This window comes from Ascaphus truei, chromosome 1, assembly GCF_040206685.1.
Source record: "Ascaphus truei isolate aAscTru1 chromosome 1, aAscTru1.hap1, whole genome shotgun sequence".
Classification (NCBI taxonomy): Eukaryota; Metazoa; Chordata; class Amphibia; order Anura; family Ascaphidae; genus Ascaphus; species Ascaphus truei.
The window spans coordinates 503,169,500-503,196,898 of record NC_134483.1 but is presented as its reverse complement, the minus strand read 5'-3'; the positions used below and the strand labels follow the sequence as shown (position 1 = coordinate 503,196,898).

Sequence of the window (27,399 nt, the reverse complement as noted above, 5' to 3'; positions counted from 1 at the left end):
TTCCCATGGAGATCTGTTGGACACAGTAAGTACTCTCTGTGCCTTCCCCCTGTCCCCGGCGCTCCCGCTGCCCGCAGTTATGGAGGTGGTAGCGGGGGTGTTCCCCTGTCGCCGGCGCTCCCCCCGTGTCAGCCCGCGGGAGATGGGAGCGGGGATGTCCACTCAGGTCCCCGCTTCCCCCCCGTGTCAGACCGCGGGGCGGGAGATGGGAGCGGGGATGTCCCCTCAGGTCCCCGCTTCCCCCCGATCCTCGTGTCAGAAGGTGGGGCAGGAGATGGGAGCGGGGATGTCCCCTCAGGTCCCCGCTTCCCCCCGTGTCAGACCGCGGGGACGGGAGATGGGAGCGGGGATGTCCCCTCAGGTCCCCGCTTCCCCCCGTGTCAGACCGCGGGGCAGGAGATGGGAGCGGGGATGTCCCCTCAGGTCCCCGCTTCCCCCCGTGTCAGACCGCGGGGCGGGAGATGGGAGCGGGGATGTCCCCTCAGGTCCCCGCTTCCCCCCGTGTCTCCCCCGCCTCCCCTCTCTCTGGTCTCCTCCGTCTCTGGTCTCTCTCTCCCCCTCTCTCTTTCTCTCCCCCCTCTCTCTTTCTCTCCCCTGTCTCTCCCCCCTCTCTCTTTCTCTCCCCTGTCTCTCCCCCTCTCTCTTTCTCTCCCCTGTCTCTCCCCCCTCTCTCTTTCTCTCCCCTGTCTTTCCCCCCTCTCTCTTTCTCTCCCCTGTCTCTTCCCCCTCTCTCTTTCTCTCCCCTGTCTCTCCCCCTCTCTCTTTCTCTCCCCTGTCTCTCCCCCTCTCTTTCTCTCCCCTGTCTCTCCCCTGTCTCTCCCCCTCTCTCTTTCTCTCCCCTGTCTCTCCCCCCTCTCTTTCTGTCTCTTTCTCTCCCCTGTCTCCCCCCCCCTCTCTTTCTGTCTCTTTCTCTCCCCTGTCTCTCCCCCCTCTCTTTCTGTCTCTTTCTCTCCCCTGTCTCCCCCCCCCTCTTTCTGTCTCTTTCTCTCCCCTGTCTCTCCCCCCCCCTCTTTCTGTCTCTTTCTCTCCCCTGTCTCTCCCCCCTCTCTTTCTGTCTCTCTCTCTCTCTCTCCCCCCTCTCTGTCTCTCTCTCTGTCTCTCTCTCTCTCTCTCCCCCCTCTTTGTCTCTCTCTCTCTCTCTCTCTCTCTCTCTCTCCCCCCCCTCTTTGTCTCTCTCTCTCTCCCCCCTCTTTGTCTCTCTCTCTCTCTCCCCCCTCTTTCTCTCTCTCTCTCTCTCTCTCTCTCTCTCTCTCTCTCTCTCTCTCTCTCTCTCTCTCTCTCTCCCCTCTGTCTCTCTCTCTCTCTCTCCCCCCTCTTTCTCTCTCTCTCTCTCTCTCTCTCTCTCTCTCTCTCTCTCTCTCTCTCTCTCTCTCTCTCTCTCTCCCCTCTTTGTCTCTCTCCCCCCCCCTTTGTCTCTCTCTCGCTCTCCCCCCTCTTTGTCTCTCCCTCTCTCTCCCCCCTCTTTGTCTCTCTCTCTCTCCCCTCTTTGTCTCTCTCTCTCTCTCCCCCCTCTTTCTCTCTCTCTATCTCTCTCTCTCTCTCTCTCTCTCTCCCCCCTCTTTGTCTCTCTCTCTCCCCCCTCTTTGTCTATCTCTCTCCCCCCTCTTTGTCTCTCTCTCTCTCTCCCCCTCTTTGTCTCTCTCTCTTTGTCTCTCTCTCCCCTCTCTTTGTCTCTCTCTCTCTCCCCTCTCTTTGTCTCTCTCTCTCTCCCCTCTCTTTGTCTCTCTCCCCTCTCTCCCCTCTCTCCGGATATCTTATTTACCCTGTATATCTTAACTGTCCTATACTACACCAAAATTACCTATACTGCTTTCTTCCAGATTTGACTCTCAAGCTTCAGACGGGAGACATCGGAATCCCCCCTAACCCAGAAGACAGGAAGAAAACACATCCCCTCCAACTTATAACATTGCGGGAATGAGGTACCTGGACATTGAGGGACTGCGGATCAGGTAAGATCCCAGGCGGGATTGCTGCTTTAGATATTGTGAAGCGGGGACGTCCAGAGACTGGTTAAGGGGTTCAGGAAACTAGTCATTCACATCTGGCGTTTATTTCTAGATCCGACATTTACACACACACACACACACGTTGTTCTGACTAGGAATTTATTAAATGTATTTTATTTATATATTTTATTTTAAAGCGGGGTTGGGGGCGGGACTAGGGTTGGGGACGGGACTAGGTGGCGAGTAGATTTTTTGGTTCGGCGAGAAGATTTTTGGGTGATTTGTCGAACACTATTACATGCATGCAGTGTGATTGTGACAAATCTATTACAGAGTGCTTTTCCTGGTAATGTACAGGTTAATAAAAGCTTCAATCAGACTTAGAACTTTTGCAACTTATATTGACAGATTTATTATAAATCATTCTTCCTGGCAATGCACAGGTTATTAAGAATCTATATTAGTGTAGGGACCCTTGAAACGTGGTCTGCCGTGAAGTTTGGCTCAAGGGCTTACAACAATTTGGCCAAAATGTTAAACTAAAAGACCATTTTATTTATTAGTTATTTATACATGTATATTTAGGCACTGTACCGTATATAAGTTTTTCTGGATGTGCACTGAGCTTTGTCTGTGTTTTATGTTATGTCTCTGGTTTTAAATATATATATATATATACACTGGCGACACACTTTATCGCAGTGCGCCCAGATCCGCAAGCCGGGAGATTTCCCGGCTTGCTAGTGGCCGCCCCTCGGCGTGCCGCGCGTCATAGACGCGCGGTCACGCGTCTTCGGGAGCCTGCGCCCCCTGCACGCGCGTCCAGGGCTCCCCGAGGGAGCCCTGGTGTCCCGCGATCTGCGGGACGGCGGCAGGGGGTTCCGGGGGACCCGGCGGACCCGGCAGCGGGAGGGAGAGCGCCCCGATCGGAGGGCGCTCTTCCGCTGCTTCGGCGCGCGCCCGTCACACTCGGGCGCGCGCCAGGCTACTGCTGCGGCACAGAACGGGCAAATGCTCGAATAAACTGTGCCGCAGCAGTATATATATATATATATATATATATATATATATATACACACATATACTGTGTATGTATGTATGTTCAGTGTTCTTTTGCATACAGTAAAACTGTTATATGTACCAGCGTGTGTTTTATTGAATGGGGTTCCTGTAACGGGGATATCCCACATAGTAGGATCCCATTCAGGGGGAAGCGCTACCAATTACTGATATATACCAATACATACCAATATATACATACAGTCCCACACACCTGTTCACACACGACCGGTCCCTCCAGTAACCACCAACCCTGTGTCCACACACTAGTGAGATAGTCCCACAAAGTTCTGAGGGGCCCGCAGGAATCCAACCACCCTGGTGTCCACGGGTAGCAACTCCCGCCCAAATGTGTGAGACAGCGTTTCCCCACTAACGTGTTCATAGTTGGTGCACTTGTAGTACCTGCCGGGTGCTCCGACACCCGGTAATGCCACCGTGAAGACATCTGACTTCATGTGGAGTGCCCTCCCGCGAGGAGTGTATCACCTTTGCAGATAGTCTCTCAATATGGTAGTCTGGTCCCAGACCACCGGATCACCTGTCCACAGCTGTGTCTTGGCTGTGTCCCTGAACTGTGGTGCTAAGCGGGCAATGTCCCTATCTAAGGGCAAGTCCCTAGCGCAGCCACAATCTATGTGGGAGTCGGGGCCTAGCTGGGCCTAAGGGGTCTCTGGCCTTTTGAAGGGGTCACAGACACCCTGCACATGCACACACTACCCCTTCCTCGTCCCAGCTCCGACTGGCATAGTCTCCAGCGCGGGCAAAGTAGCAATTCTCTGGTGCAGTGAATCTATAGGCCCTATTGGGTGCGGTGTAGCATGTGGTACCTTGCCCCACAGCCTTCTGGGGGCTGTAGTACCAGAGGAGCCCTATACGGGTGATGGCTGCCCTGCAGCTCCTCTCTGTGCATGCTTGCGCCACTTCAACATGGCAGCGCCCTGCAAAGGGAGCTCCGCTAGCCTCCAGTGACCGGGTCGCCGGCGCAACTTCCCTGACACTGCCGGCACCTGTCCTCTGCCTAGCACAACCGCGCCGGGAGGTAAGGGGCCACGGGGGAGCAGGGGGACCTGGGCTATATATGTATTAGACAAACAATGAGAAATTAAGAGTCAGGGTGAGTGCAAAAGTAAGTGTAACCCTTGTTTTACCAGTTAAATTAAAGGTAAAAAGGTGTAAATAACCTGGTCTCCCGTGACAGGGACCAGCCTGCAATCCGCAGGATCCTCATGGGATGGAGGCGCTGCACTATGAGAGATGGAGAAAGCCTGCTCTGTTGCTGCTCCCAAACACCAACCATGGAGCAACTCAGACCTCCAGTACCAAACAGGTGAGCTACAGCACCGGGGAACACCCATGTAGTGGCTATATCTTCCGTGGCAGGGGGGAACAGGTGCTACATACACATATACACAATCACGCAAACATATATATATATATATATATATGTACAGCAGGGCCCTGCTTCTCGGCGCTCCGCTTTTCTGCGCTCCGCCGATACGACGGCACTGAGAAGGGGGCCGCCATGTTGGATAAGTCACGCATGCACAGAATGGGCGGTTGCGCCCGGCGCGCATGCGTAGACCGTAGTTTGCGCGCACAGACCATAGGTCGCGCATGTGCAGAACGGCGGAAAATGACGGTTTACGCATGCGCAGAACTGAAAATCGCTAGATCCGCTTTCTGCCGATTTTCACTATATGGTGGGCCACTTGAACGGAACCCGCCATATACCCGGGGCCCTCCTGTATACACGTCTGTGTTCGAATGTGTCTCTTACATATTCAGCTGTAGCCAGACTTACTGTTTTTGTCACCAAAGCAAGCCGTGGGAACCCGATTGCCCTGGTGCCGGAAGATTATTGCAGTGTTGGGTCTAATCCAAAAGCATGGACGCCCCCTGCGCCACTGCGCCAGCACATCACCAGAGCCGCGGCTTTACGCTGTTTCAGCCGCAGCTCATCAGATTGCTAGTCTTGATACAGTACATCTGTGTACAGGATTAGCCTAAAGGGAATACTGTAGTTCTTGACAACCAGGGCATGTTTTTTGGATTGTGTGATTGGCGGTGAGATGTTACAAATTTCATAAACGTAATAAAGAAGGAGTATAATTTAGGGCATTTTACATATTTTGCTAAAGCATAAAGTACAAAAGAAAAATCGTACCTTACAGAGATCAGCAACAGCATCAATAGCTTTACAGTCCTCTTCCTCTTCTAGGTCACAGCAAAGCTCACGCTGTTTCTCCAACAGCTTATGGTACGCCTAAATATGCCAAAAAGATATATTAAAGCCGTTCATCATTATACTTTCAGGTAGAAGCAGAACTGCTTGCAGGGTTTTGTAAACATTACCTGTATAAAGCTATCAGGATCTGCAATGTCTTGAGCCTTATTGAGGAAACTTAGTTGCTCCTCTTTCTGGGTTTTTCGGAGGCCGTCTATCAGTTTACTACGATGTCCCAAGAGTTTCGTTACCAGGGCTTTGGTTTGCTGAAAACATTCTGCAAAATAAATGATATGCAGTGTTTTAATAAATTCTCCCAACTTGTCCGAAAAATGGCTACAGAATAACAACAGTGTAGGGGGCGCCAGTGCAGCAAGGATACGTGAAAACAGACTAAATATCATTTTATCCATTGACATTCCTCACGCATCAGGCTGGATACTGTAAGACAGGATACAATACATGGTTAGAATTCTGATTAAAACACATGGCCTGGAATAAAATGTGGTTTTCGAAATACCCAGGGAGAAAATATATCACAGATTAAGGCACTGAACCTTAACATAACCTTACTGAACCTGCTGGTGGCAACTTTCTAGAAGTCAGATACTGTAGATTGAAATACTGTGGAGAGGTAAACAAAAATAAAGTAGAATTTAAAAAAAAAAACACATATGAGATTTCTCAGTAAAAACTGTAGCATTTTTATGTTTTTTTTTGTAGAAGTTAAAAATAAAGTACTCAATATCTAGAAAATGAAGTGGAAAAAAAGGTTGAGTTTCTATTAATGCAAAACTATACAATGTCTTGGATTTATTCAGTTTCTCTACTAAAAAAAAAAGGTATCCTTTTCAGCCCTGCTCACATTGTCACAGCTGCCGACTCCGTATGCCTAGAGGAGGAAAGTATGAAAGCCTCAGAACTACCCGGGATAATAGCAAGCAATCTGAACAAGGCATTGATACTCTGATGCCAAGAGAAAGCTGAGCGGTGCATTAAAGTGTGTATCTGCCTGCCGCAGAGACGTCAGCAAAGCGAGTTGAGCTATCACAATCGGCAAAGTAAATGCATCCAACCATAAAAAAAGCTAAATTAATCACCCACTCAAGTCCCTGATTGAATTCAGATTTATGCAGATCTTCTTTTGACTTCACACTGTGGGGTACGGTTACAGGTTACCGAGACCCTTAGCTACCATCAGCAATTACAGACATAATTCAAATGTTGAGAACCTGTGCTCTTTCCATGGGGGAATGGACCAATTACTTGGGAAATATATTTGGAATGAAAACAATTACCATCAATTCAACGGATTCCACTGGGCGGATTATACACACGCATAGTAAACACAGAGGAATAAAAAAAATGCTTTTTAAATTGGTCAAGATAAACACAGTGAGGGGCCCCACTAAAATACAGTAGCTAAAAAAAAATCTGGTAATGGTAAATAGGTGGAACAGACTATGTGGCGTATTTGTTATAAATAATCTCATACTATTCAATAAACTGTGAAGTTCAGAGATGGAGACATATTGGATAATTTTGTGTTCGCTAGGCTGTTGTGGATATGGGCTTTGATGTATGTATGTTTTCATATAGCAACAACAATGTAAGCAGCACGTAACAAAATAGATATAATCAAAACTGTGAATTACAATATAGTAAGTGCATCAAAGATACAAGAACACAATAGGAAATTATATCCCTTTTTCCTTACCCTGGAAAGCTTACAATTTAAGTGGTAGGATTGGAGACTTAAAGAGACACGAAGGCTAGAAGTAAGTGCAGTTGAGGGTAGTGATTGACTACAATGGTTGGCAAGTGCCTCTGTGGGTATGGTGAGCAGTGGGTATGGCGAGTCCTAGCTATTGAAAATGCTTCATTGAGAATGTGTGTTTTCAGATATGACTTGAAGGTTGGTAAAGAAGGTGTTTGGCGTATCAGAGGGTAAAAGACTTTCACAGCTGGAGGGCAGTAACGGGGAAAGGTCTAAGGCGAAAGAGAAGTAGAGATGGAAGGGGTGGAAAGGAGCCATCCTCAGCAAAGCAGAGGAAATGAGCAGAGATACAGCATGATATCAAATCTCGATATAGGGAAGGGCAGAACCAGACATTAAAAAGTTATGGTGGGTACAAAAAGTGACAAAAAACCTCTACTGTACAGTAAATAAAAATATAAACTTGTGAGTACATTTGCATGTCTCAGATGACAACCCTGCAACCCTGTCTTTCCCCATTAGCACTCAGCACGCAATGCATCCAGTGCAGCCAGGGATTCTGGGTAATGACATGCACATGATCAAACATGGTCACTCTTTGCTTGTTACCCATTTTAGCATGGACCCATATGAGCTTATGCCTGCCAGATTACACAGCTTTATCAGCACAGCTTGGGTTAAAGAATTGCATGGCCAGTACATCGGAGAGGATTATATAGTGCTTTGAAAGTGAGGAAAAGAACAATGCAGATAATATGGAATTTCATGTGAAGCCTGGAGAGGGATTTAGGGAGTAAATGAGCAGATACTGTTCTGGAAGAGAGTGAAATTAATCAAGTGCCAGAATTTTTAATACATGGCAAGTAAAAATGTTGAGGCAAGGAGACCTGTTAGAACTTCAGTACAATAGTCAAGATGGAAGAGAATAAGGTCATGCATTAGAGATTGAGCGACAGAGAAAAGTGTGGGTCTTAGCAATATTATGGGAGAAGTAATACATTTTGCCCAGAGAATGAATGTGATTGGAAAAGGAAAGGGAGGAGTCAAATGTTACACCTCGGCACCGTGCTTTGCCGACTAGATACATGGTGGTTCAGTTTACTGTGATGGAGAAGGGGGATATTGGACCAGGTATAAGAAGAAATATGAGGAGCTCAGTTTTAGACAAAATTTGAGGAGGCGGAGCGTCACCAATGAGGATACATCGAAGAGGCAATCAGAGACTTGTGACTGGATTGCAGTTGTCAGGTTAGAGGTGGATAGATATTTGTATATCCGCTGCGTAGAGGTGATACTAAACCCAAAGGAGTTAATGAGGTCACCAAGTGATAGTGTGTTGAGGGAAAAAATAAGAAGTCCCAGAACATAGCACTGAGGTACACCAGCAGACAGATCAACCAGGGATGAAGACATGTTAGCAAAAGAGATGGAAGAAGAGCGCTGGGAGAAGTATGAAGTTAACCAGGATATTGCTTTGTTACAAATAAACAAAGTGCAGAATTTGAAGGCGAAGAGAGCGGTCAATAGTATTGAAAGGAACAGGGAAATCAAGCAGTGTAAAAAGGGAGAAGTCACATTGGAATCATTCACAGAGATCATTGGCTAAATTGGGAAAGACAGTTTCAGTCAAGTGAACTGTACAAAAAACAGATTACAGAGAATCTAGGAAGGCGCGGCAAGTAAGAAAGCCGAGCATGTGGGAGAAGAGCAGCTATTTACATGTCTGGAAGCAAATGGCAGGCATAGACAGGGCAGTAATGGTGCACTTTTTGAGCATTGGTTTTACAGCTGCATGTTTAAACGATGTGGGGATAGGGACAGGGAGTAGCTGAAGACATGGATAAGAGTAGGGACTAGATTCAGGGTGTATATATATATATATATATATATATATATATATATATATATATATATATATATATATATATATATATATATATGTGTGTACCTTGATACTGATGCATGAACTGTAGCTTGTTCATTGAATTGGATTTGATTGTAATTGCTAAATTCTTGCTTTGCGTGGAAAATTCTTCTTGGCAAGTTATATTTGTGAGTCTAATGCCATGCTCGTGTCTTGACGAGATAGTAACTGCTTCTCTAACAATGGTGCCGGCGACACATTACTATGATGTACAGACAATATTTTGTTGTTATAACAGAAAGGGAACCATGCAACATTAGGCAAATGGAAACAAATCTTTAAAACAAATTATTGTGATTTGCTCTCTTTACGCTGATACCGACATACAAATTGGATATTTTTCACACAAAAATCATGCATTGGTACTTTATATTAAATTGAGCAGTTTTCATAAATTGAGATATACTTTTGAATTTAAAAGCTATGATTTTTTTCATTGTGTCTGCATCAAAAATCTGCCAGCTCTCACATCATAAACCTACCTGTACTTGGATGTCTCACAAATGGAATTATAATACAATACAAAGAAGAGGCAAGCACACGGTCTAAGACTGTGTGCCTGCTTCTTCTTTGTACTGGAACATTTGGGACTACAGGAGCTCCCCAGGACCAGCGCACCGGCAGCTAAGTACCCCACCTCTATTACCCTTGATATTGAGTGCGTGTCTCATCCTCTGTCTATCTTCACAAATGGAATTACACAGAACTAAATATGTATCAGAGGCAAATCCAACAACTAATGTAGGTTAAATCTACATCTAAATGAACATCTTTGGAACTGGATATGTAAGTAAACATTTCTCATATCTTATTGGTGTATGCAAAACTGTGCATACAGTTAGCACATTTTTACAAAAATGTAGCCGTCTCCTGAGATATTATTACCAAACAGGAGTCCAAAAATCACAAAAGCAGTCTTACATGAGAGATCGAGATCCAAAAATAGGCGTTGTGCAATAGAGAGGGACAGTGAGAGAAAAAGAGGAGTGCTCTGTAATAGAGCATCCATTGACTTATATCCCTCCCGAAACACCCACTTATAATTGAAGTTTGCATATTTCCACAGTATCTTAGTTGTGTTCACAAGTACTGTATCTCTCCACGTGTTATATAAAAGAGTGATTTTGGAGGTTTAGAAGTCAATGGCTACTCCACTAGTTCTCTCCTCCTGCTTTGAAAATGTTGTGCATCTCTAATTTCTCAGTTCTTTCCCCTAATTAATACAATGTAAGATACTAGAGGTAAACTGAATTCAGCAGACATATCACTGCAACTCTGCTCACATCCCTTTGGTTTGTAATCATGAAAAAAAACAACTTAACGAATGAACCAAATACAGAAGAACTTACAATGTATCTGATCTCAGACACACTATTAGAGAGGGTTGGGGTTCCTTACAATGTATCGGATCTCAGACACACTATTAGAGAGGGTTGGGGTTCCTTACAATGCATCTGATCTTAGACGCGGTATTAGAGGGTTGGGGTTCCTTACAATGCATCTGATATCAGACTTGCTATTAGAGAGGTTGGGGTTCCTGTGACAGGGCCTTAACCCCTGTCTACCAAGGGCTTCTATAGAAAGCCTGTATCTGGCTGATGAGTCTAGCAGGGAGCTGGTTAATTGCAGTTACAGACAATTAGCTAGTATCCACCTGACTCATCACTCAGGTAGAAAAGCCTCCTGCTTAAGCTGCGGAGGATCTCTAGCACTAAGGCTAGGTCCCCAGTGGTGACAACGGCGCATGTGCTGCACACCAATCACTCACCTCTTTGGTGGCCCCAGTGTCTCCATGCGTGTTGGCTTACGCGGTGCTGTGGCGCGTCAGCTAGCAGGGGATACAACATGATTGTGTCCCCGTGCGGCGACGCGACCACGTGGTGCGCCGGGAGCCAATATGAGGGTAGATCACTTTGACCAATGGGAGCGCAGCTACTGTTGACTAATGACAGAGTAGCTTTTTCAAACCCATGAGAGGGAAAAAATGTGTTTGTGTTATGCCACTGTAAAGTTTCCTGCTCCTGTTTGCAAAGCTGTGTGGGTGCAATTCCTATGCACATGTCCTTATTGTTTCCCCCCTCCAAATAGTTGGGGACCTTTTCCTACCAGAAATAGAGGCAGCAATGTGTGGGATCCCCCCGTTTTGGCTACGCCTCATCCCCCCACGCCTCTGATCGCTCCCTACAGACCGCGGTTTTAAGCTGTGCACGCACCGCCAGGACGCCAGGTGCGCATGCAGCAGCCTCCACGGGGACTAAGCCTAAGGAAGTGTGTGCTGTCGGAGAGAGATCCCAGGGAACCAGACCCTCTATTCCAAGACACAGTGGACCCTTGAACCTGTCAGAGGAATCACCCCTGGAACACCAACATAGACCTTGCACTGCAGGAAAGAGCACCCTGATACCAGGTACCGCTTTGGGGTCAGAGATTGGCAAGAGGCCTAGCCTCCCAGCCCTGTAGATAGGGACTGGGAAGTGTGAATCGGCCCTTACAAGGGATAGGCCTGTTTTTCTATTTATTTGTATGCTACCTTAAAGCTGTATTGTTTGAAGCCATGGCTGAATAAAAGCCAAGGTTTATTATCCCCAATATATGTCTCCCTGGTGATACCTGATCTAGGTGACTATTGTAACACATACATATGTCACTACAATCGGTTCACTTTGGTCCTAGGAAAGACTGTACCTTTAATGCTGTGGCCAAAAGGGTTTAACTAAATGATCCTTACTTATGAGAATACAAATATATATATATATATATATATATATATCATATTGCATGGAACAGTAGGCACTCCGTCTAATAAGTCAATGAAGTGGGTGCAAATTCTGTATGGTAAAATATTCAATATGATACCATGGTGAGACGAAATCAAAGGCCGCACTCCAAATGGTAGTCAAAAAATATATTGTGGTTAACAAGATACCATACCGACGTTTCGGTCCGCAAGCGAGACCTTTCTCAAGGTGCATATATATATACAGTGTTCGACAAACCTATACATTTGCTCGCTCCGGGCGAGTGGATTTAACCCCCGGGCGAGTAAATATTGGCTCAAGCAGCACACGTTTGGTACTAGGTGGCGAGTAGATTTATATATATATATATATATATATATATATATATATATATATATATATATAAATAAAACAAAATGGGGCAGCCGGCACTCCCAATACCATAAATAGTTTGCGGTGCATGTCCTATACCAATAGTAAGAGAAAAGTAATCCACTCCAGCAGGAGCAGACACAAGACAGCACTCAAAGATAAGTAAGAAAACTTGTGTTCAAAAATAAACATAGCACAAACATGACCAACGTTTCAGTCCTCGTGGGACCTTCCTCAGGGTGGTGCTATATATATATATAGTGGTGGATTGTGGGGTTAGAGCTTGCAGGGATTGTGTGTTCATTAATTGTTAACTGGTAACAATTGTCTGGAGGATGGTGGCCCCTCCTCCCTGGGTTTCAGCTTACTCCTCCCCACCTTTTTAAGTAGCAGGTTTTTCCATGCACCTGAGCAGGACAGGTCTATTAAGACTATTCTCCCTCCACTGTAGAGGTAAATGAGAATACTCACAGGTAGTGTTAGGACCTGCATACAGGTCGTGATGTGGCTGCAGACTTATAACACTTTGGCCAAAGGGTTTAACTAAATGACCTTTACTTATGAGAATACAAACATTTAAGTATTTCACTATGTATTTTCTGTCACATTGGATGTAGCATTGGGTATTTTTGTCTTCTGTTGTATACAGTACATTTGTCCACACCCAGTAGCATTCCTTTTGACACACACACACACACATATATATATATATATATATATATATATATATATATATATATATATACACAGTGGTTGACAAATCACCAAAAAATCTACTCGCCACACAAAAAAATCTACTCGCCACCTAGTACCAAACGTGTGCTGCTTGGGCCAATATTTACTCGCCCAGGGGTTAAATCCACTCGCCCGGGGTGACCAAATGTATAGGTTTGTCGAACACTGTATATATATATATATATATATATACATATATATATATATATATATATCATGGTAGGTGCTGCGGTTAGAGCTTGCAGGGATTGTGTGTTCCTTTATTGCTGGGGGTTTGCATTTGTTTGCACCATTAGGTACAATTTAGTACAGATATTAAAGAAGCAGTCCCACCTTAACATGGCTCATTCCCCATTTATTTTATATAGGCTGGGAGCACACACACTATTAAACAGGGTTGGGGTTCCTCACAATTTCACAATATAATCATAGGGTTGCTTAACAACAAAAAAAGGTTAAAAAAACACTAATTTGGGGAGTGTTACATGTTTATGGGGGTTACATTTGTACTCAGCAGTGGGCAGCATTTCATGTGAAAATACATTAAGAATAGACATTGGTGCGCTTAAAGACACTTGGGAATTTCCATTGAATAAATTCATCAGCTTATACTTCAAGGGCCATTATAACCGCAATCAAATATGCAAAACGTTTGCATGCTGAGCTTAAACATCTGGAAAAAAAGAAATAATGTATATGTGGCTGCTTCTTTGAGTAATGTTTATTATATTGCCTATTTTTTTTTACACTTCTCTCCTATTTTTACTTTGCTCTCTCTAAGGCAAAACATCATTACTCCTCCTCACGCATCACTCCCAAATTCATCCATGCCATCTTTTCTCTATTGGACTCCCTCCTCGGACCTTATCCTTCCACGTCCCGTCCTTCCTTCACTTCTCCTTAAGCCTTTGTCAACCACCATAAAAGGCAAAGTGGATGCTATCCCCGATGAGATTCTTTCGGTCCCTTTCCCCTCGACTTCTACCTATACGTCCTTCTTCCACTCTTGACTCCTTCTCCTTTCTACTCCGATTTGTTCTTCACCCTCTACCACGTGCCCTCTCGATCCCATTCCCTCACACCTTATCAGAACTCTTGCTCTGGTCCTAGTCCCCACGCTCACCAATATCTTGAATTCCTCCCTGTCCTCTGGCACTTTCCCCTCATACTTTAAGCACACCTCGCACACCGGGACACTCAGCCATCGGCCACAGTAAATCTCTAACTTTACCCTAAAACCCTCTAATGTTAACCCCCAATACTAACGCTACCCCCTACACTAAAACATTAAACCCTTGCCCTAAAAGCCCTTACGTTAACTCCCTACGCCAACCACTAAAACCCCTAAAGTTAACCCCCTACCATAAGCCCTAACAACATATCTGTTTGTAGAAGCGAGTGAAAAACAGGTACATGGCGGTGCACAGCTGAAAAAAATATGAGATGGGCTGGAAATCCAAATAACAATAAAAAGATCTATTTAACACATGAAAAAAACAGAGATCCCTCTGTTGCGGATCTCCATTTTTTTTGATGTGTTAAATCTTTTTAGCGTTATTTTGATTTCCAGACCATCTCATATTTTTTCAGCTGTGCATCACCATTTACCTGCTTTTCATCCTGCTCGTCTCCTCACGGCAGGGAGCATGCCTGTGCCACTTACAACAGCCAGGAATCTGCGATTACTTTCTCTGCAAATCAACATTTCAGAGACTGTTGCGATTTTTTATGTTTTACCATCTAAGTCAGTGTTTGCCAACCAGGTTTTTAGGAACCCTTGGGTTCCCCGGGTATCCCTAAAGGGTTCCCTGATATTTTCTGGTCATCTGAAAATTGTATCCAATACAGAAACATTTACAATGCATCTGATCTCAGAGTTGCTATTAGAGCGGGTTGGGAGTTCCACAGAATTTCACTTAGGGTTCTTTAACCAAAAAAAGGTTGAAAACCACTGATCTAAGTGTTTTAGTTAGGCTGCTGTCTTCTGGTGAGAGACATGTTGCCTTAGTCCGCTGTATCCCTGTGGTCTCGGGCACATTGTTGATGCAATTATTCAAAGAAACACAATCCTGGCAAGAAATATATGGAAATTTGCATTTTTTCAGAGCTCTTTTGAAAGATCATGCAGAAGCTTTTCTCTTCAATTTCACATTCGGAATATTTTGGATATTACCTACTGTTGTGATTATTATTTTGTGGATGTAGTTGCACCGATTTTTGGCCAAGTCCCACTTTTCTGCAGAGAACACAGGTCTATGGGGAGTGCCTGCAGAGAGGAAGTGAAAAGAGCGGCAAACAACCCCCCTCCCCCCTGGGTAAGCAATAAGCCCCCTCTCTCCCCCCCGACTGTGCCTTACCTTGAAACTCAATATCAAGTTCTACTTGGCACTGGCCCCTGAGGGATAAAGGGAGTGAGGTCAAAACTGCACAACTCACTGACTTGCCTTACAAATATAAACCCTCTCTAGAAAATCAGAGACGTGTTCTCAAAGTCAAGTGAACAATCCTAGATAATGTGCGAGTGAGCGAGACACCTCAGTAATGAGGGGGCTAACTAAACTTAAAGCCAACATCACCTAAATAAATTCAGCTCAAACTATAAATAACAACTTGCCGACCAACAATACCCATGCCAACCAAGCAACAAAAAAAAACCTATGGCCCTGCTGGAGGCCTCCCTTTCTTTAAGAAACGCATTATGGGGGCTAAAGATCAAGAAGCGTCTGTCGCAGGCGAAGACGCATATCCAGAACCAAACTCTGAGGAAGAAGTAGACACCCTACTCATTTGTAAAGAAATGCTTGTATTTATTCAAGACATCAAAAATTATTTTCAGTCTGAAATTCAGAGTATTTATTGCAGCCTCAAGATGAGATAGCGTCTATAGGGGACCATATTATGGACTTATAGGAAAGTCTAAATACCACTGCCCTTACATAAGAATCCCTGGCCCAAGAAATTCATGAACTACTGTAAAAACCTCAAGTTAAAATAATTTTTGAAAAATTGGAGGGTACCGAGAACCGGTCAAGACGTAATAACCTATGGATTAGAGGAATACCGGAGAAGTGGACAACGCCCAAATAGGGCGTTACCCTATTACCCTACATATCTTACCCGAATTTGTATGTCTCTCCTACCAGAAACATTGGGAGATAAAATCCAGATGGACAGAGCACACAGGGTCCCTAGAACTAAAAATCTTGATCTGGCAAAACCGCAAGATGAGATCACACGCCTGCATTATTTCCGTACCAAGGAGAAGATATTGAGAGTTGTTAGATCCATTCCAATGATTGAATAAGATAATGTCCAACTTCTTATCTTCCCTGATTTGGCCCAAATCATGCTGAATAAGCAGAAAATGTATCATCAATTGTATCATATATACCAATACACTGCGAAACAATAAAATTCGCTATCGCTGGGGATTCCCGTGCAAGCTGCTGTTCACTTACCATGAAACAATGCATGTTCTTCTTTAACCAGAAGGTGAAGAAAAATTGAGATCACTAGGTTTGCTTGAACTAGAACACCTGGTGGCCCCCCAGCTGGTCCGTCTTCCACCTAAACCACAGCGCCCAGCATGGATGAAGGCTTCAATTCCAAGGCGAGCGAAAATTAAACCTACAGTACCTGGAAAAATTAGGGCTGATTGCACCTTAAGAATCAACCTAAGACAATATCTCAAGATGAGATGTGTTCTGGACATAAGTTACAGGTTGATAATAGAAAATGCTTTTCAGAGTCAAGTTGCTGACTTTATATTATATATTAGGTATTAAAGGTATCTATGCTCCTAATGAAAACCAAGAGTCTTTTTCCCATGAGTTAACACATTTTATACAATCTGTTCAAAAAGGCCTTCTAATTCTATCTTAAGTTTTAAATACAATAATGGATCCAAATTTAGATAAATTCCCCAGCCCTCCACCATCACAAAAGACAGTTCCTTCTACTCGAGGACTTGTTTTCATGTCCAAGGAATTGATACTCATAGACTCATGGAGATCAATGAATGTTAAGGTGAAGGATTTTTCTTTCTTCTCCCATCCCCATAATAGTTATTCACGAATAGACTATATTTTTGTGGATCAACAAATCAGCGATAATATTTTCTCAGCAACAATTGTCCCCTCTGCCTGGTCAGACCACTCAACACTTATGACTAAGCTGGAGGGTCTTACAACCAAAAATAAAACAAGATTGTGGTCTTTAAATGAATCTTTATTGACAAATCTACAAACTCTTTAACTAATGGAAGAGGAGCTCGCCCAATATTTCAAAATAAATAACTCCCCAGAGGTCTCCTATTTCACCCTTTGGGAGGCACATAAATCAGTGATTAGAGGGAAGTTAATTGATCTGGCTTCTCTGGGAAAAAAAAGAAATTTTCCACAATACTCCCATATTTAACAAAGATATTTAAAGATGTGTTCCTTGGTCTTTCACCACCTAGAGATAGGTTGCGAGCAACTATAGTGGCAATTGCAAAAGAGAGGAAAGACCCCTTGATGTGTTCTAGTTACAGAACCATATACCTATTAAATACAGATCAAAAAATATATCCAAACATTTTGGCCACCAGACTGAACGATATTCTCCCAAGATTGGTTCACCGAAACCAAGTGGGTTTTGCCTCAGGCAGACAAGCCCTTGATAATACAAGGACGACTGTGAACAAAAATCGCCAGGCAAGCCACGATAAGCCACTTATGGGCAGGTTCTGAAACTCGTGCAATTCTAGTGGCCGCGATTAGGTTAACGAGGCCTACCGTGGCTTTAGAATGGCAGGTTTCTCCCAAAATCCTCACGCCAGGAACAGTTGGCGTGAGGCTGGGGAGAAGCTGCTGGGAGTTCTTTTTTTCTGCCTCGGATTGATGCCGTGAATGTCCGGAGCTGATATCCATTAATATCAGCACCGGAGACCCCCGGCATGAATCCCATGCAATAAAAATGCATTTACAGGAAACTTCATTACCTTAGAGGCTTCCCACTAAGGCAATGAAGGGTTTAACCCCTCCCGCAACCCACCAAGGGCCAAATACCCACTTCACCCACTCCCACTACCCACAACAAACACTAATACCCACCTCCTCTACCCCAACATGAATGATACCAGAGGCCGCGGGTGTCCTCAGGTGGTCCCTGCGGGTGTCCGGGGGTCCTCAGGTGGTCCCCACAGGTGTGTCCGTGGGTCTTCCGGTGGTCCCAGTGGGTGTCTGGGGGCCCTCGGGTGGTTCCCGCAAGTGTCTGGGGGCCCTCGGGTGGTCCCCGCTGGCCTGCGGTACCAATCCTGTGGCAAAAAAAAATGTGCAATATATTGAAATAAATACCCTCCCCCCCAACACATACAGTACAGTAATGGGCAAAATAACTATTATCCAGATATGGATAATAGCTCATTTTCCCATTATAAAATAAAACATTAGCCAGCCAGCATAAATAAAGTAAATAAAACATTCTACTTACCACTACCATCATGAAAGGCATCCTCATCAGCATACTCCAGGTCCATGTCCTCCGTTGCCAGAAAGAATACAAGAAAAAATACAATCTATTGGCCACTAACCCCTTAATCCCCTTAGCGGTTAATAACCGCTATAGTAATAAAGCATTAACCCACCCTCCCCGCTGCCCAACCACCACCCCGAGACCACTATACCCACCCTCTACCCAACGATTGGCATAGTGGTACATCATACCCATATAATATGGGCATGACAAGCCACTGTAGCAGTCAATGGTCACCCTAATAAAAAAGCATGAAGGCCAAAAATACACAATAATAAAAGAAATACACAAGCACCTAAGCATCCCAATTAAATAAATAAAGCATTAGCCAACCAAATAAATAAATAAAAGCACTAGCCAACCAAATCAGTTTAATAAATATAAGCACTAACCAATAAAACAATTAATTAATTTTAAACTGTAGCCAACAAAACAATTAATGAATGTAAATCAGTAGCCAAAACAAATAATTAATTTAAAACGTTAACCAATCCAAAAATGTACTAAAAACAAGCCATTAAAATTCCAAACAATAAAAAATTTTTTTTAAAAATTACAAATCAATTCAAAACAAGCATTTGCCAAAAAAATGCATTTTCTGTCACTGTAATTATCTGTACCCTGGGCACAGATTAATACATCAGTCAATGGGCAATCACAAACATAAAAATAAATAAATACAATGAAAAAACCTGAAAAAAAAGACATTTACATACATTCAATATTTCTCTTACCTTTAGAAGTCTTCACCCTCCGAATCCCGTTGTATCTGCAAGCTCTCATAAATGACATCATCACCCACAATCCAACGCCATCCACCTTGAAGACCAGCATCAGGTAAAAAACAAAAATCTTTCTTTTATCTTCTATCACAGTCTTCTTTCTTCATCTGTCTTTATTTTCTTCTTTTCTTTAATCTTCTTTCTTCATCTGTCAATCCACCCATGGTAAAGCTACAAAAGGATGTTGTCTAGTTGACTTCTTGAGGTAAAATGAGACGTATAGGCCTTATATATGGCCTGTGACTTCACATTTTATGGTCAGAGGGTACAGCTCCAATACGATTGCTGTATCATGTCCCCGCCTCTTTTTTTTTAATCTCCAAGGGAGGTACGTCACATCCTTAAAACCACATGGCTATATCACATGGTATTACAGTGAATGGGATTGAAGACAATCCTATTGGTTGCTGTACCCTGTGATAGGTTACATTAGTTCAAAAGGATGTGACATTATCCCTTAAATTGATATCCTAGGGACCCTAGACACCCACGGGGACCAACTGAAGACCCCCGAACACCCGCGGGGACCACCTGAGGACCCCCAGACACCCACGGCCTCTGGTACAGTATAAGTCATGTGGGGGTAGAGGAAGTGGGTGTTGTTCTGTTTTTAATGTTTATTGTGGGTAGCAGCTGTTTTAATAAAATGTTAATACTTGTGTAGATGAGCAAGGGATCTCCGGAGCAGAAGTGCGTTGATTTGAGGTCCGGGAACCCCCTGCTTCCCGAGATACAGGCCCCGTTATGGGGTGCCGGCATCTGCTATGCATTTAAAGGTCCCCCGTCACGTGACCATGGGAATAAAATGCATAGGAGATACCGGCACCCTATAACTGGTCTTCTACCTCAGGAAGCAGGGGGTCCGTGGACCTGAAATCAACGCGATTCTGCTCCGGAGACCCCATCTCATCTACACAAGTATTACATTTTATATTAACACATTTTGATCGCTGGCGCGATATGTGCAGGGCGAGGCGGATCTCTCTGCAGCTCTCTCTGCAGCAGAAAGAAAATCGCTAGATTTGACCTTTTCAGAGAGGCGATCATCACGTCGCCGGCTACTCGCCCGTTTTGGGGATTTTGCTATCACAGGTAATCGAGGCTTTCTGAATACCGTGATAGCAACACTCAAAAAACGATTTTTTGTATGAACGCTTATAGCATAAGCCCCTAAAACTCTGGCCCTTAGTATACATCTCCCTAAAGAAATGGTAAAATTACTCCAACTTAATTTAGATTTTAAATGGAATCCGAACCATATTAAATATTTAGGTGTCCAAATAACTAAAGATCACTCTACATTATACACTACAAATTTTAGACCCTATTTCAATCAAATAACAAATGATCTGGCAACCTGGAACTCGTATATAATCTCCTGGTTTGGAAGGATAGCAACTGTTAAAATTAATATCCTACCTAGACTCCTTTATCTTTTTCAAACTCTCCCAGTTAAAATCTGCCAGAAAGATCTAAATAATGTACAAAAGAAAATGTTGACATTTGTATGGCATTATAGACGCCCCTGAGTCCGCAAATACATTATCTATAAATGTAAATCAGGAGGAGGTCTAGCTCTCCCAAATTTACAAAAGTATTATGGAGCAGCCCAATTGGGGCAATTAATTAGTTGGACTGCAAACCCAGCGGATAAGCGGTGGGTGGATCTAGAAAATTTGATTTGCTTCCCATGTGAAATTAAGAATCTCCGTTGGCTTAACGAAAAGTCTAGACCAGCTGGGATCTACAGGAATCCAGTGATATCTTTTGCCTGCAATCTCTGGGACTCTCTTAAATCCAGGTTCCAGTTAACTTGCCTCCCCTCCCCCATGCAACCTCTGTTTATGGACCCCTCCTTTCCTTTCTATATGGGTAACCATCAAGCAAACGCTTGGACTCAGAAAGGACTCTTGAGAGTCAGTGATATTCTTCTCCATGGGAAGGTCCCCTCCTTTGCCTCTTTACAATCTAGTCATGATATTCCCTACTCTGAATTTTGTAGATTTCTGCAGATCAGACACTATATTCAATCTACAAATCAAATCGATCCCACGATCTTACTTTGTTTGGGGATTGGTGCTTTCACCAGTCCCTTACAAAGAGTATTATCTCCACGCTGTACCATAACCTAGCTCCCATTAAAAGTAACCAAACTCCTGATAAGTATATGATCTCCTGGGACAAGGATTTAAATACCAATTTAGATCTGGATATATGGAAAGATATATGGGAGTCTGCCTCCAAAAACTCATTGTGGGTTGACATCAAGGAGAATATCAACAAACTAATATTCAGATGGTACATGACTCCAACCAGGCTACATTCTTTTTTCCCAGGTGTCTCCCCATTGTGCTGGCATAATTGCGGTGATATGGGGAGTATACTGCATATATTCTGGTCATGCCCTAAAATTGAACCACTATGGAGGGAAGTGTTTGCCTTGATATACAATATAGAATCCTGGGGATCAAAGTTCCCCATGATCCATTGTGTACATTACTAGGGAAATCAATGGTAAGCCAAAATGATTTCCCAAATTTTAAATGCCATTAGTTGCACTATCGCCAAGAATTGAAAACAATCTGCCCCTCCATCTATACACCAAATAAACAATACAATTTGGCACATAGTGTATATGGAAAAACTCTCTGCCTATCAAATGGCTCCACCTCACATTTCTTAGTGACATGGGCCCCTTGGTTCCAACATGCGGGTATATCTCCATATTTAGATGAATATACTTTGAACGTTGTGATCTATGTTGCAACAAAACCTGATGTTCACTATATTGTACATGTAGAAATGCTGTATCCTTCCCTCTTCCCCTAATTCCCCCCACCCCCCAATTGTGATTTTACCAGATTATATGCATCAATGCACCCCCATTTTTTCTGTATCCCCTTCCCTAAATGTGGGAAAATGATTAATAAAAGCACATAAGTAAACAAAAATAAAAAAATACAGTGATTAGTGAGTAGTAATCAACTGACAAATGTGGTCTGATAACATGAGATTTGAACTCTTCTGTGTGTTGAAATGAATGTGCACAATACTGTATATAGGCAGCCAGTAATTGCTGAGTTATAGCTGGATATCGAGGTCAGTTACATTGGGGTCAACACACTGTTTGCCCCTCCAGCAATCACTCTGGCATTCAGCCTTGGTATCCTGCTCCTAGTATCCTTTATACTGCATGGTAATTATGTCCTCAGTTCACTCCTTAATATTTCCAGGGGCTGTGGATAAAGCATATTTTCCTTATTTTCCTTGTTCGTTCTACATTCGGATGTATAAAATATTGATGCTTCTTTTTATACCAATACATAAAGAAAAGTAGAGTTACCGGTAGTACAACGAATGCTCCTTTCTGTAAATTGCATTTACATTCTCCATTATTGTGGTCACGTGTAGAAATGGAAGTCTGTTATTTGAGCATAAACTCTCAGATTTGAATATTGTAATCTGCCCGATATAAGTGTGTGCGCGCGTGCGTGCGTATCTTTATTTCTCTGGATTGTATTGTCCTTATAAGCATTTTTATTCACAGCCATTTTTAGCATATAATTTCACAATTGAGTAATTATCCACCTGAGAGGACTTATTTACATTATACATTTTACACATTTTCACATAGCACTATATATATATATACTGTATATCTCTCACTTATCAATTCAGAGCGACTATTTTCTGGTTTTTGTATACAGTCTTAGCAAGCTCAAAACTTAAACCCACTACATTGTACAGTATATATAGATTTGTGACATTTGGAGTGCTAGTGGGTTTGTGGATAGGGATCTCTCTCTCTCTCTCTCTCTCTCTCTCTCTCTCTCTCTCTCTCTCTCTCTCATTTTAATGCATTGCAACATTTGTGTATTGCAAGTTATTAATATTGTGTGATTAAATTGTTAATCTGTCCCTTGCCATAATGTGTGCGCTGTATGTATGTACGCACACATACACGTAGCAGGCATTGTTATCTCATTAAAGCCAACACAAGAAATGACCCAGTAAATATTGCATGCACCACAGAGAATATTAACGCTTTGCCATGGTTTTCCACAGAGTAGCTGTATTTCTTACGATATATATATCGCGGCAGCATTAAAATCAGATGCGTGAACGGGTGCATAAACGTCTGCTAGAAGGAAGGCTAGCATGTTAGCTGGGAGCTCCTCCTGCCACCTCTGCTGGACAAATCTTGGGAACCTACTATAAACTTGCCCCCCATGTCTAGCTGGTAAGTCCAGGGAAGAGGGATTCAGCGGTGTCCCTCAGTCACACTAACACTACATTTACAAACTGGGCTGGCCAAGCTCAACACCCTTATTTCTAATGTCTTGACGGAGGGTTCTAGAAAATGGCAGCAGCCTCTAGCATAACTGCCTAAGAAAATGATTTAACCCCTTAAACCCCAAAATATTCTACGGGGCAGGGATTGTGTCTGTAAAATTCCTATGTGCTGCGTACTGCGCACTATACTGTAATTGCGAAACGCTTTGAGTCCCATTGGGAGAAAAGTGCTATATGAAATAAAGTTATTATTAATATTATTACTACTGTAGCCATCAACAAAGGACCTTTACGTTCATTACACTATATTAAAGGTGCTGTCCCTCTTAACTAATACAAAGCCATGTTTAAGGGATGAAATGTAGATGGCACGCACAATACAGTATGCCTTTTTTCCTTTTTTGCAAAGGAAGGAAGAAAGGCAGGAGGACATTGTTTGTTTTTCTCCTACCTATAAGGGATTGTACCTGCAAGTTTAAATACACACTTTAAAAATGGCACAGTGTGTTCCACAGCTGATGGCTTTTACTATACCAGTACATCTTAAAAACTGGGACTGATGCTAATTGACAAATAGTAATGTAGTCCTGTGTCTTTAAACTATGCTATTTGAATAATCATATCCTTTCACTCACCGCTGTTAAATTGTGACAATTCTTCCCAAAATGCTTTGAATAGCTCTGTGAGATGCAGTTCCTTCTGTCTTGCTGATAGTTTTTTCTTGATTGTTAATTGCTCCAGGGTTTTAGAAACAGCACTCAGTCGGCACTCACTCTCCTCCTGTATCTCATACTTCAAAGAATCCACCACCTTTGCCATATGTTCCCATCGGATCATTTTCTCCTGAATTTCCTTTAAAAACACACACACACCACTTTATAAATGTTTTGAAAGCATATAATCCAAGAGTTCCCATAAATACATTTGTTTAAAACATTATTGTACTTCAATTTATAATACAGCATTGTACTAAAAAATTTTTTTTACCTGGTACAGTAGATTTATTATGCAAAAAGTATGTGTGTTAGGTAGCACTCCACCAAAAAGACCAATACTGGTAAATAGCAATTTAAGAGAAAGCTGCGCAAGGAGGCACCTCATATCCCCCAAAAAAGGACGCAATAATATTTACACAAGGCCCCCAGCACACAAATAAGGAAAAGCAGACAAAATTGTCAATAAGTGAATATAATGATATATTGTAAATAAAGCAGCTACAAAGTCAATCCCAGCACAGGCAAGGAGAGTACATCTAATGGAACAAAATAACAACAATAAAGGGAGAGAAGGGAAGGAGGGGGAACACAGGGAAACGTAACAAAAAAACAACAAAGAAGGGTAAAAAAAAGGACAGTACACAAGAATAAATTGAGGTGATATAGGAGAGCGACATTTCGGAGCCTACAATGCCCCTTTCTCAAGCCTGTTCCCCCAGACTATAACAGTCTATGGTACTTCCCTAATGAATACACCTCCTACCTACACAACTCTCCACTAGAGCAGCGGTGCGCAAAGTGGGGGGCGCGACCCCCAGTGGGGGCGGGAGATTGTGCTGGGGGGGCGCGGGCTGTTGCAGAGGCCCCGCGCTCTTCCCCCAGGCATTTAAATTAAATGCCGGGGGATCGCGTGAGGCCCCTGCAACTGTTTACTTACCGGGATTCAGCCGTCTGTGTTGCGTCGCCATGGCAACGCGGCGTCAATAGACGCCGCGGCACCATGTGACCTGACGTCACACGCCCACGCAGCGTCATCTGACACGGCTGAAGGAAGGCAGAGAGACAGGGGGGCGCAGCACAAAAAGTTTGCGCTCCCCTGCACTAGAGGTAAGGTGAGTGAACCTGACTGGACCTGGTCTGCACAGTCACCCTATCACCTAAGGGTGATAACCTAAAGCACTAACTCAAAAGTATCAAAATATGCAGATAGTGTGGGCAGGCTGATAGGAGACAGCAACAACTAATATTCAAAATTGACCAATCACTATGTAATAGCACCTAAGCTCACTATATATCGGCTAGCATTAGAAACACATAAATAAGCAAAACAGTTATGAATACGAATCCTTAGCTATGTAGTGAATGTCCGTGGCTCTCCTAAGGCTGTTTGCAGGGGTCCCTATATATAGTGAGCTTAGGTGCTATTACATAGTGATTGGTCAATTTTGAATATTAGTTGTTGCTGTCTCCTGTCAGTCTGCCCACACTATCTGCATGTTTTGCCAGAGAGAGGAGGAAGGCAGCGGGAGGGGAGAGGAGAGAAAAACGCTCACACACGAGAAAAACGACTCACACAAAATCCGGCCGCCGTGTCCGCAGCTCCTCCGAGGAGGAGAGAGTGGGGGCAGCTCCGGGCCAGGGGACTCAGACAGCGGCGGGTCTGGAGCGGCTGTGACTGTGGACACGTGTATCAGCGCCCATCACTGTGCTCATGAGCAGGAACACATGGTGTCGTGCGCATGCGCAGGATCAGCCATCGCAGCGTACAAGCGCTCCTCGCGCAGGAACAGAAGTGTTCGGCCCATTCAGCGCATGCGCACAGACTCAAAAGCGGGCATAGCCGTGCACATGTGCACACGTGGTCATGTGCGCGTCGCAAACACATGCACCGAGATGCCCTCCGCATCCTGAGCATGAGCAGAGGAACCCACCAGAGCCACACAACCAGCCACACAATCAGCCAGGCAGCCACACAACCAGATAACACACATACTGTCACACTACACAGTACCACGCACACACAGTCACCCCTGGTGCCACAGCATGGCAGCATTTCTCATGCTTCAATTAGTCCTACTTAGTCCCACTTCATTTTCAGTGGTGTAGTAACTTGACGTGCATCTGCATATACAGCACTAATACTGAGCAGTATCTGCATTAAAGAAACTAACAATTGTTCATTTCTTATCAAAACACGTGGTTATTTACTGAGCAGTGTTCAGCCATAAACAATTTTGTGGCCTGGACCGGGGGTGGGCAACTCCAGTCCTCAAAGGCCACCATCAATTCAGTTTTTCAGGATATCCCTGCTTCAGCACAGATGGCTCAATCTCAAATGACTGAAGTTGCCCACACCTGGCCTAGAATGAGATATGAAGGAACAGATTTACTAAGCAGTGCTAAACAGCATGGCACTTTACAGCTCATTTAAATGAATGGCGTAAAAAGTGCCTTCCAGCTTAGCCCCACTGAAGTGCATTATTGATCAGCACCTATTCATAAATAACCCCATATACATTGTTTCACCTTAATGACCACAACATGGCACACAAATTTTGATTTACCATTGCATGCAATTCCTGTGAATCACACAGAATTCCTTCCACCGTCATCATTTGTGAAATCAGATCCATCACTATTCTTCCAGCCTCATCATATGTGCACTTTGATTGGTCCAGAAGAAACTGATTCACCTTCTCTATTTGCTTCCAGAAACCTTCTAGCTACAGGAGAAGGGTGAACAAACAATGTTAAAAATAACATAATCAAGATGTGTTATTTTATTACAAAAAAAGCAGATAGTTGGGTAGGAAGCCTATTGCTACCTGGTAGAGATTTTGATGCAGTTTAAAAAGGTTAAAAAAAAAAAGACACACAAAGCCAGACAATTTCATATATCCCATTGTAATTCGTGTATGCAACTCCCAGGATATTTATCCTATTAACATGCAAAAAATCCCAAAATGACAAAGTGCAAAGATTGACCAAAGGCCCTTCATACATTGAAACAAAGTGACAATATTTGTTTAGGAGTCAATTTTGCTTCAACATTGCATTGATTGATTTCTTCATGTGGTATAAAATCCATGAAAAATATTTGGGCTGTGTTAATATTAGCATACAGACACAGAAGAGTATACTTCTGCAAGCTATTTAACTGCATTCACAATTAGGAGAAACCCAACCCAGCACTGATTATACTGTACGTGTGGATTACATGCACATAAATAGGTTGTGTTCTCAAAATTACGTCGCCAGTAGAGATATGTGAATTATTAGTCTGACTTTTGTATTCACCATGAATATGGCATTTTATTCGATGATTAGTAAAAAAATTAAAATACGTTTGCTTCGCCAAACTTAAAAAAGCCTT

At 43.4% G+C, this 27,399-nt stretch overlaps 1 protein-coding gene across 2 annotated transcripts in view; it reads right to left on the bottom strand.

Annotated features, from left to right (window-relative positions):
* EVC (EvC ciliary complex subunit 1) overlaps positions 1 to 27,399 on the bottom strand; it is a 182,550-nt gene that overhangs the window by 75,132 nt on the left and 80,019 nt on the right. For both annotated transcript variants that reach the window (XM_075569590.1, XM_075569600.1), the window contains exons 8-11: positions 26,591 to 26,749; positions 23,946 to 24,162; positions 5,364 to 5,512; positions 5,176 to 5,274 (exon numbers count right to left, since the gene is read on the bottom strand). In XM_075569590.1, the coding sequence (XP_075425705.1) occupies positions 5,176 to 5,274; positions 5,364 to 5,512; positions 23,946 to 24,162; positions 26,591 to 26,749 (624 nt within the window). The remainder of the gene's footprint in view (positions 1 to 5,175; positions 5,275 to 5,363; positions 5,513 to 23,945; positions 24,163 to 26,590; positions 26,750 to 27,399) is intronic.